Here is an 11,248-nt window from a genome sequence, read left to right on the forward strand (position 1 = left end):
TTGCAAAACAGAAATGGATTGAATTAATGGAATTAAATTTGCACGCCATAACAGCAATTATCACAACTTTACTGAGAGGTTTGTATGTGGTCCTGTGGTGGTAGGTAAAAAACAAAGTTAAACATCAGTGCCTTGAATATAATAATAGCAAATATATTTGAAAACTAGAGACTATATACATGCCTTAATTTATTACCTACAGTTCTAACAGTGAGACAGAAAAAACATGTTTATCCTTAATTAAATATTAAAAAAGTAAACAAAAAATAACGATATGAAGAGTGAGGAAGAAGTAACTACATACCTATAGAGCATTCGCACCTTAGTATGCAGTATGGGGTCTTATGGACTATATCCCTCCTTTACTAATTTGCGTCATTCTTCAATAACGCTATCCTTATTCCTTACCGTAATGATGCCAAACTTACATATGATTGAATTTAAGCTTTAAAACAAAATATAACGTCAAATCTTCTTGTATTGTCATTACGTGTGTGGTTCGTTTTTGTCTTTCGTATTTAACACATTTTATTGTCTCATTGCTTTAAAAATCCTTCTTTTAAGAACGCCTCCATCTCGTACTTTATATACAAGGTAACTTTGAGTGTTCTTGTAGAACCGTTATTTGATTTCATCTTTTTAGAATATCCCATTAAATGGAAGCCGAAGCTGAAGCAGGATCTGCTAATGTGAAACGCCATAAAGGAGAGTGTTTTAGCCGGAAGGAGAAACACCTCATTATCAACGTGCTGAACTATTTCTCGGGAACGATGAACGTTACTGCAGCTGTGACAGAAGCAAGTAAAGCTTTATGTTGTTCTGAACGGAGCATCTATGCCATTAAAAAGGAAGACGGAAACGAAGGTGTATCAAGCCCGAAAAAACGCAAGCAAAGAAAAGGGAAACAAAGCAATGATCGTCTTCATGTGTATGATGAAAATGTGCAATCAGTTATTCGACGTAAAGTGCATAACTTCTTCATTACAAATATTCCACCAACTATGAACAGCATCTTAGCTTCCGTAAATGACCCAACTTTAAACGCACCACATTATTCAATCTCTTGAAAGATATGGGTTTTGAATTTAAGAAGGTTGGCCGCAAAAGTATCCTTATTGAACGGGATGATATTATACGATGGAGACATAAATACCTACGTCGCATCAGGAAGTTGAGAGAAGAAGGTGCTTAATCTTTTTATTATATTTAATTGCAAGTTACATAATATTTATATTTTAGGTAAAAATATTGTGTATACGGATGAGTCATGGGTTAACATTGGTCATTCGGTGAGCAGGGCGTGGCATGACACCACCGTTGAAAGCAATCGTCAGGCATTCAGTACAGGTTTAAAATCACCCACTGGTCTAGGGCCTCGCTTTGCGTTAGTACATGCTGGTGGTGATAATGGTTTTATTCCGGGCGCGGAACTGACTTTTCTCTGCAAAAAGAACACTGCTGATGCACACAACGAAATGGATGCAGGCACTTATGAAAAGTGGTTTTTTGAACAGCTTCTACCAAATGTGCCACCGAATTCAGTCATTGTTATTGACAATGCCTCGTACCACAGTAGAAAGTTGGAGAAGATACCAACAATGTCGTGGAGAAAAGAACACATTATAGATTGGCTTCGTGAGAAAAATGTACCGATTGAAGAAAATCCATTAAAACGGGACCTACTGGCTTCTGTTGCGCATGTTCGGCATCACTACGACAAAAATAAGCTTGATGTTATTGCACAAGAAAAAGGTTACGAGATTCTCCGTTTACCTCCATACCATTGTGAATGAAATCCCATTGAAATGGTGTGGGCTCAAGTTAAACATCATATCAAAATGAATAACAAAACATTTAAAATAAAGGACATGGAAGAATTAATAAAAATGGGTTATTCACAAGTTACGGTTCAAAATTGGCAACATTATGTCAATCACGTGAAAACTATCGAAGATGACATGTGGGCAGCAGATTATCTTCAAGATGATGTTGAAGAATTTATAATTCAAGTGTCGCAGTCATCTTCCGATGAATTTCAATTCGATTCCAGTGACTATAATATGTATACTGTACATTTGTAAATTTTTGGGGACTTAATAAATACAAGCTGTTCTCGGCCACATTTGACAAACAATTACAACTTGTTATTAATTTACCTTTTTGAGTTCTGAGGTTAGGTTAAAAAGTAATAAATAGTGTCTAAACTACCGTTTTACGGTGCAGTAATCGATCCTATAATAAGTTTGGCAAGCATGTACTGTTTCTCCATAAGCCCCATACTGCATACTAAGGTGCGAATGGTCTATATTATGTTAGCGATGAGACATAAACATTACCATTTCCTAATGTATGAATTATAGTTGGGAAAAGGGTACGGACATAACGAGGACCCTCGCACAGGAGCATTGCTCCGACCAAAGCATGGTACCTGGGACCTTCGCTCCGACCATAGCGCTTAGGTGGTCACATTGAGGCCTCGATCTCGACATTTGCATTTCAGTTTAAAGCGTTAAAATGAGCGTCATAAACATGGATGTGTTAATATCTTCGTCTGATGATGATGACGTTTTACCAGAGTCAAGTGCTAAAACGTGGTACATATATAAAAAATCCCAAAAAAGAAGGGTTCATCCTTTAAATAAGAAGCGTTTTCGGTATGGTGAATTCCATCATCTCTATAGAGATTTAAGAAATGATTCAGCTCGTTTTTTTGAATATATGAGAATGGCAATTAGTACATTCGATTATATTTTAAGTAAATTTGGAGATAGCTTAGAAAAATCATACCAAAATTGCCACTCTCAGCCAATAGGAACGGAAGAACAACTGATGCTAACCTTGAGGTAAGTACATATACAAAAAGTTTATTTATTAAAAAAATACAAAGTACACTTATCTAAAATTGAGTAGGATACATATTATTAAGGTAGGCATTCTGGTTCTGTTCTTCTCTAAGATCACTAAAAAACATTTCTGAAGGAATACTTAACGAGGAGTGCTTTGGATTTGATGATGAAGGTTGATTTTGTGGAACTAGTTCTGTTATGTGCGGTTCGTCCCTAGGTGGATTTGCTTCAATTGAATCATGTACTAGTTGAAGTACTTTAATACGAAATTGCATTTTTCTTTTTGGAGAAAACAGTCGTACGTGTGGCAAAATGCTTTTAAAAAAAGATTCGTCCTCATCTAGCTCTTTTCTTACTGAATTTAATTCAATCATTGCCTCTTTACTTTTTCTATTCTCTTCTCTCCTTTTTAGATATTCAATTTTCTCTCGTTCGGCTATAATTAAGGCTTCACCAATGTGGTCCTTTTTGCTAGACCTTTGGGTTTTAACTTTTTTCGTTACTGGTGTTGGCGAACTTCTTGGCGACGCTGGTGTAGATAAAGGAACTGACTCGGTGACGGACGATGGAGCTTGGGATGAACTTTCATCGCCAGTATCCTCTCCACTTTGATCTTCTTCGTTACTAAAATTGCCTTCCGTTTTCCTAGGCGCACAAGAATCTTTTAAAAATAATAAGGACTTGAAAAATGGCCAATCAGACGTTTCAGTGTCGTCCTCCACTCCATCACCAGACCTTTTAACGGGTTGCTCTGATAGCTTTTTTATGAACGTTTGTCGAAGCCTTTTCCACTGAGCTTTTGCGGATGTCGCTGAAAAGATAACATAACGGGGTTTTATTGTTTAATACATGAAATCTTATAAAAACTAAAAAATATGTTCCTAACCTTCTAACACCTTACATCTTTTTTAGATTTTTTTCCACCGGATTGTCCTTCAGAAGTTTAGCCTTTTCATTCCGAATGGGGAAAAGTACGGTTAGAAAAATTGTAATAGAAGTTACACAACGTTTATGGGACGTCCTTTATGAGAAACATATGCCCGTTCCCTCGCAAGAGAATTTTAAAAACATCGCTAACGATTTTTACAATATTTGGAATTTCCCAAATTGTTTAGGAGCTCTAGATGGGAAACACATCCGTTTACGATGCCCTAGAGACTCTGGTTCAATGTTTTTTAATTACAAGGGATATTTTTCAATTGTCCTTCAAGCATTAGTAGACGCAAATTATAGATTTATCAACATTGACGTTGGAGGTTACGGAAAGCAAAGCGATGGCGGTACATTTAAGGCTTCTCTATTATACAAAAAAATGGTACAAGGCACTCTGAATATTCCAAAAAGCAGTAAACTTCCTAATTCGAATTTAAAACTGCCGTATGTTATAATCGCTGATGAAGCTTACCCATTAATGAAAAATTTGCTTAAACCCTATAGCAAGCAAGATTTAAATCCTGGAAAAGAAATGTTTAATAAACGTCTATCTCGTGCAAGGCGTACGGTAGAATGTGCCTTTGGTATATTGCGAGCTAAATGGCAAATTTTGGATAAACCAATTCTGACTGATGTCAAGATAGCGGACAAAATTATAAAAGCAATCTGTATATTACATAATGTAATCATTGATATGGAGGGCATGGAACACAACCTACAGGAATTTCAAATTTACAACCATGTGCCTAACCAACGAAACATCGGTGGAAGGTTTAATGACGAAGCAAAAGCTGTACGAGATGGTTTTCAAACTTATTTTATGCAAAACAACTAATAAATATTAAGTAAAACAGCTATAATATAATTACTTACCTGGTACACCACACCCCTCTGCAACTTCCTTCCACAATTTATTTAAAATTACGCAATTGTGATGATATTTATTTTTTTTGTTCCATATAGCCTCTCGGACAAATACAAGCCCGATTAATTTTTCTTTATCTACCATTGCGTGAGCGATGGTCGACGGTCGAAAAAATACTAAGCTCAATTCCATGGTACCAGGGCCTGGCTCAGACCTATGAGCGGAGCGGGGGTCGAGGCGCCAATATGACCGCTAACATTTAAAAGCACTGAATGTTTTTTTTTGTGATCGATGCTATGGTGCTATGCTATGGTCGGAGCGATGGTCGGCGCTCCGTTATGTCCGCCCACTTAAGATCTCTTAACACGTTAACTGCCACCCATATATTGATATGAAATTAGTGGCTGAGCCATGGTTCAAAACTTAGCTGTACTATCTTGTATTTTATCCCTAAGTATTTCAAATGCTCTAAAAACACTAAATTAATTAACATTATGTGATAATTACATACGACGGCCGGACGTCGTTTGGCGTGAGAGAAATCAAAATTTTCTTAGGACGCCATACGACCGCCGGCCGTCGCGTTCCATAGTGCGTCATGTTATGAGATGATATAAGTAGGAGTAGGAGGAAGCTGTTGTGTCAGCACGCTTGCTGTAGACAGTCGTGTTAGAATACCGTGCAGTACCTACGTCCACGCGTTCTCATTGCAAAGAAAGCAAATTCGAAATGGATGAATTCAATTCGATTCCTGTGCGAAGTTTTTATGGAAACTCGTCAAGCGATGAAGATTTTGATAGCGATGATTCCCTAGCAGATCCAAATTATTCTGCAAATGAAAGTGACTTGGAGTCGAATGTGGATAATTCCTAGCTCCTGTACCAGAATGTGCTTGATATTGAAAACAATTCTGATAGTGATCAAGATAATGATGAGGATTCAATTGATCCTGCAGTTTTAGCGCCTACGGAGGCGTATAATCAGTGGAAGGTCATTAACCCTAGGTGCCCTGTACCCCATCAACAGTTTGATCAAACTTTTGATGAAGGAATTCAATTTGTTTCTTTACGTGAAAGTGAGTTGCCTATAAAATTTTTCGAATTGTTTATTACCGAGGATGTTATCGATAACATTGTGAATCAAACTAACATGTATGCTGCCCAAGTGTTAGTGCGCGTTCACAACGGCGCACCGCACATCGCACTGCACTTAGCATGGTATGGATATGTTCACGTTGGGGCACTGCAAAGAAGTTTGGAGCATCGCCTCGATAGTTTTGCTCGAAACGTCTCGCGTGTATCATGGCGAATTATTCCGAATCTTCTTCAGATGAAGAATTAATTCTTCTGAATAATCCATTGCACTTGTGGTACATTGAAAATGTGAGAAAAGGATACTGTTCATCCATAAAGCTATTATGATGATGTTTATGACGCTTATTCCATATACCCTCTCTTGAGAATACTAAAGTTATTAACTTTTCCTTGTCCATTCACATCGTGCAACCCATACGATGCTTATGCAAAATACTAAGCTCATTTAACATAGCATCCAACATTGGGCGTGCGATGTGCGATGCTTCGTTATGAACATGTGCATTTAAATGTATGCTTTTATTCGCCTCGACCCGGTCGATGCTATGTACGATGCTAAGTGCAGTGCGATGTGCGGTGCGCCGTTGTGAACGCCCACTAAGGGTGCGGCCACAACGGCGCACCGCACTAAGCCTATACCATAGTATCGCCTCTGCCTCGCACAGAGCATTGCCGACAAGTGTCCACGTTGGCGCACAGCGCACAGTACGTTTTCCGTAGTAATTTGTTTTTACTTTTAAACATGGCCTCATCATCGTCAGATGAGGATGATATTTTATTAGATTCTAACTTAACAAAGTGGTATTTAATTAAAAATAAACCAAGGATGTCAGTACACCCTCTAAATAAAAAACGAAGTTACTTTGGAGAATTCCATCACCTTTACAAGGATTTAAGAAAAGATGGTCGACGTTTTTTCGAGTACATGCGAATGAATATTAAGACATTTGATTATGTATTAAGTAAAATAGAGAATAAAGTAAACCTATCTTGGAAGAACTGTCATGCGCTCAACCAATAGCAGTTGAAGAAAGGTTAATGCTAACACTGCGGTAAGTTTTATAAAATGTTTTATTAGTAATAACATTGCTATTAGCAAAAACTTTAAACATTATATTTAACTTCATATTATTTATACATTTTTCCTTTCCACCTTTGTATTTCTATTGATCCCAATTTGCGTTATTGGTAGAAAAGGGTTGCTGGGACGAGATGTCACGTTGGTGATGATTATCGGGAATGATGTTTCGTTCGGAACTATCATGATAGGACTGAGTAGAAGTAGAGGTATGCCAAGTATGTCCAGAAATTTCGTTGTTCGATAACTGCATGTTCTGTTCAGAGTTTTCATGTAAATACCGAGGTTGCAGTGTCAATAAAGTAGGTGTCGTAGGTGATGGTCCAGAAGAAACATCAATGTTTAATAACTGAATCTTCTGTTGAGACTTTTCCTGAACACGACGAACAGGATTAGATCGTGGCAAAGTATGTGACGTAAATGAGGGTCCAGGAGGAACCTCATTGTTTAATAACTGAATGCTCCGTTGAGAATTTTCATAAACATGATGCTGAACAGGAGTGAAACTTTGCGAAGAATGTGGCCTATTGGATGGTCCAGGAATTTCTTCCTCCAGTAATTTCATAACTGCTATGCGAAACTTTATTTTTTGCCTAGGGTTGAATACTCTTACATACGGAAGTAAACTGTTAAAAAATGATTCGTCTTCATCCATTTCCTTTTTGAACCGATTTTCCTCCCTTTTTTTTAAGTAAGCAATTTTTTCTTGTTCTGCCTTTAATAAACCTTCCCCGATTGTATCAGTTATTTTTCCTACTTTTTGGGTTTTCATCTTTTTGGGTAATGCAGTAGCCGAAGGTGAAAGTGGAGTCGATGAGCGAGAAATTTGTGCCGAATGGGGTGTGGTAGGCTGTGATTCTACCTCGCTGGTAAATTCGTCTGTGCTGTTTGCTACGTGGTCCACCTCAGTTTCTTCAAAAGTCTCAGTTTCAATTGTATCAAAATTTCCTGTAGATTGCCTAGGTAAACATTGATCTTTTAAAAAAAGGAGTGACTGAAAATATGGCCAATCCGAATGTTCACTGTCATCGTCTTCAACTCCATCCCCTGAACGCTTCGATGGCATTTCTAGCAGTTTCTTTTTAAAAGTTTCCCTGAGTCGTTTCCAGTGTGATTTTGCAAGCGTAACTGAAAAGAGAAAAAAAAATATGTTATTAGTATTAACCTTCAGTTGTTCTGTTAAAATTTCTTTTATAAAAAATCTTGTAAAAATAGATACATTTCTACTTACAATTACTTGTAAAGAAAAACATATTCCCACGACAAGCTTTTATATCACATAAAATAAAAACACCCTGTACATATATATATATTTTTTTCTTTCAGATATTTCTCCACTGGTATTTCATTTAGAAGCTTAGCTTTCTCATTTCGAATGGGTAAAACTACAGTAGCAAATATTGTTTCGGAAATTTCAGAACACATTTGGATCTCTTTATATGAAATTCATGCCTGTTCCATCTCAAGAAGATTTTAGAAAAATAGCAATAGACTTCTACGAAATTTGGAACTTTCCCAACTGTGTTGGAGCGCTAGACGGTAAACACATCCGTATGCATTGCCCAAATAATTCTGGATCAATGTATTTTAATTATAAAGGTTTCTTTTCAATTGTACTTCAAGCACTTGTTGATGCAAACTACAAGTTTATCAATATTGACGTTGGCGGTTATGGCAAACAGAGCGATGGTGGTACATTTCAAGCTTCTGCTTTATATAAAAAATTGACCACACAAACCCTTAATTTGCCTGGAGATACAGCTTTTCCAAATTCCGATTTAATTATGCCACATGTAATAATAGCCGACGAAGCATACCCACTAATGAAGCATTTACTTAAACCATATAGAAAACAAGAATTAAATGCAGATAAGGAATATTTTAATAAACGTTTGTCCTGTGCGAGACGAACTGTGGAATGTGCCTTTGGAATTCTGAGATCAAAATGGCAAATTTTAGATAAACCTATATTGACCCATCCTGGACATGCAGATAACATTATTAAGGCAATTTGCATTTTACATAATGTAATTATTGATAAAGAAGGAATAGAACATAATTTGAAAGAAACTCAATTTGTCTTTCAAAACGAAAATAGACAAGCACCCGCAGGAAGACTTAATAATGAAGCAAAAGTAGTACGAGATAATTTTAAAGCTTATTTATGTAATAATCCGTAAAACTTAATATGTACCATCCTTTTTATAAATAAATAAACTTATATTTACCTGTTGTATTGCATTCCTCAGCCACCTCTTTCCACAACTTCGATAATAATATCGAATTATGATGATTTCTACTATTTTTGCTCCAGATCGCCTCCCTGGTAAACACACTGGTAATTAATTTATCCTTATCCATCCCGCTAATAATTTTTAAAACAAAACAAACGACCATGTGCGAGGCTCCGAAAAATACTAAGCTCAATTTACTGTGCGATGCACCTATGTACAAGGGCGATGCGAAGCGAGGGGCGGTGCGCCGGTATGGCCGCACGCATTGAATTCAATAGTTAAATTTGCTTAGCACACGGATGCTAAGGTACAATGCTAAGTGCGGTGCTTCGTTATGGCCGCCCACTTAGTGTCCAAAACAATCAGTAGACATAGTCGATTAAACCAATGGAAAAATACAGATTCAAACGAAATGAAGAAATTTTTTGGACTCCTCCTGTGGATGGGACTAGTTCGATATCCAAAACTGAGTGACTACTGGAGCACCAGAATTATATACAAAAACAATGTTGCTTCAAAAACAATGTCACGTAACAGATTTGAAATAATGCTGACTATGTGGCATTTTGCTAATAATGAAGAAGCTCATGGTGACCGCCTTCACAAAATAACTTCTTTGAAAAATAAACTTGAATCCTTATTCCAACACCATAAGATACCTGGAGAGTTCCTCTGTGTTGATGAGACCATGGTGCCATTTAGAGGACGACTGCCTTTTCGCCAATATATTCCTGGCAAACGGCATAAGTATGGTGTTAAATTATTTAAAATTTGCGATACTGCAGGATACACTTACGGCATTCAAGTTTATGAAGGGAAAAGTGACAAAATGTTGAAGAGTGACTCATTATCCACAAACGTAGTCCTCAAATTAGGCGAAAAATATTTAGGTCAAGGACGTATATTCATCACAGATAATTTTTATACATCTGTGGGATTAGCCAATCATTTATTAGATAAAAATACTCACTTAACCGGGACTCTAAGACGAAATCGAAGGGGCATACCAAAGGAAGTTGTAAACAAAAAGTTGAATAGAAACGAAATTACCGGAATGCATAATGGCAGAGGTATCTCAATAGTGAAGTGGAAAGATAAGCGCGACGTGCTTATGCTATCAACAAAGCATACAATAGAAATTACTGGTACAGGAAAACAAAATAGAAAAAAAGAAGATATTAGAAAACCGACAATAGTGCAAGATTATAACGCAGGGAAAGCAGGAATTGATTTATCGGATCAATTGTCAAGCTACTCGAGTGTGGTGCGAAAGTCTGTGAAATGGTATCACAAAGTGGCAATGGAACTCATTTTCGGTACATCTGTAATTAACGCTCGCATAATTTACAATACTATTTGCAAAAAGAAAATATCTGTTACTTCTTTCAAAGAATCATTGGTTGAAAGCTTACTCGAACTTACAGACAAACGTGAAAATGTGAACTTCACTACAACGAAGCACAAATTAGAGGTAATTGAAGAAGTAGACCACAGAAACCGAAAAATTAGAAAACGTTGCGGACCATGTTACGCAAAAAATCGCGAAGAAAAAGGAAGTCGTGAAGCAGATAAAGCATCAGTGACACCCAGAGTGACAACTTACTGCGGCCACTGCCCAGAAAAACCTGCAATGTGTTCAAATTGTTTTGTTAAAATTCATTTAGAAAACTAAAACAAACTTTAAAAGTGATTTTTTTATTATGTTTTGTTTGTTATTTTATTTTTAAGTTAATAAGAACAGTATCTTTGGTTGTTTATTATGAATAAAACTTATTTTTAACAATTGCTTATTTATTGTTACCCCTATCAAGCCGTTACGACAACCGGCGGTCGTACTATTGCAATTCGCTGTGAATCATTTCTGTGGGCCAACCAAAGTGTTTAGCATCGACAGTTGGGAAGCCAGCACATTTGAAACCTCATTTAGACTCCAAACATAATACGACGGCCCGGTCGTCGTATGGCAGTTAACGTGTTAAGCCAACCAAGAGATAGGCAGCTTTCGATTTAACTTCATATGCTTGAAAATGATTACTGTAACGCTGGTTCAGTAACTCTTGACAATAGAATGATATAGACTTTGATTCCAATTTATTGATTAATATATTTCGAATCATACAAAATTTAGGAGCTTCTATGGTACTTTCATAGAGTAACACGCTCTTATTACATTCATATCTAATTCCGTTTATTTCATA

General features: G+C 36.8%; 2 protein-coding genes across 2 annotated transcripts in view; both read right to left on the minus strand.

Moving 5' to 3' along the window:
- Positions 1-4,983, minus strand: part of LOC116174543 (transcription factor Adf-1-like) — a 14,840-nt gene extending 9,857 nt beyond the window's left edge. Inside the window, exons 1-2 of the mRNA XM_031492479.1 lie at positions 4,653-4,983; positions 2,986-3,657 (exon numbers count right to left, since the gene is read on the minus strand). Coding sequence (XP_031348339.1) covers positions 2,986-3,657; positions 4,653-4,836 — 856 coding nt within the window. The 5' untranslated portion in view covers positions 4,837-4,983. The remainder of the gene's footprint in view (positions 1-2,985; positions 3,658-4,652) is intronic.
- Positions 4,984-6,834: 1,851 nt separating this feature from the next.
- On the minus strand, positions 6,835-8,105 carry LOC116174762. The gene is made up of 2 exons (XM_031492748.1): positions 8,048-8,105; positions 6,835-7,944 (listed from the first exon to the last, which is right to left on the minus strand). The coding sequence occupies exons 1-2, from the start codon at positions 8,067-8,069 to the stop codon at positions 6,902-6,904; spliced, it is 1,065 nt and encodes a 354-aa protein (XP_031348608.1). The 5' UTR covers positions 8,070-8,105; the 3' UTR covers positions 6,835-6,901.
- Positions 8,106-11,248: the final 3,143 nt, after the last annotated feature.

This window comes from Photinus pyralis, unplaced genomic scaffold (assembly GCF_008802855.1).
Source record: "Photinus pyralis isolate 1611_PpyrPB1 unplaced genomic scaffold, Ppyr1.3 Ppyr1.4_LG6, whole genome shotgun sequence".
Taxonomy (NCBI): Eukaryota; Metazoa; Arthropoda; class Insecta; order Coleoptera; family Lampyridae; genus Photinus; species Photinus pyralis.

Coding starts and splice junctions, on each gene's coding strand:
- LOC116174762 (XM_031492748.1), bottom strand. CDS start 8,069: ATGTTTTTCTTTACAAGTAATT. Junction 7,945..8,047: donor GTTTTTCTTTACAAGTAATT/GTAAGTAGAAAT, acceptor TTCTCTTTTCAG/TTACGCTTGCAAAATCACAC.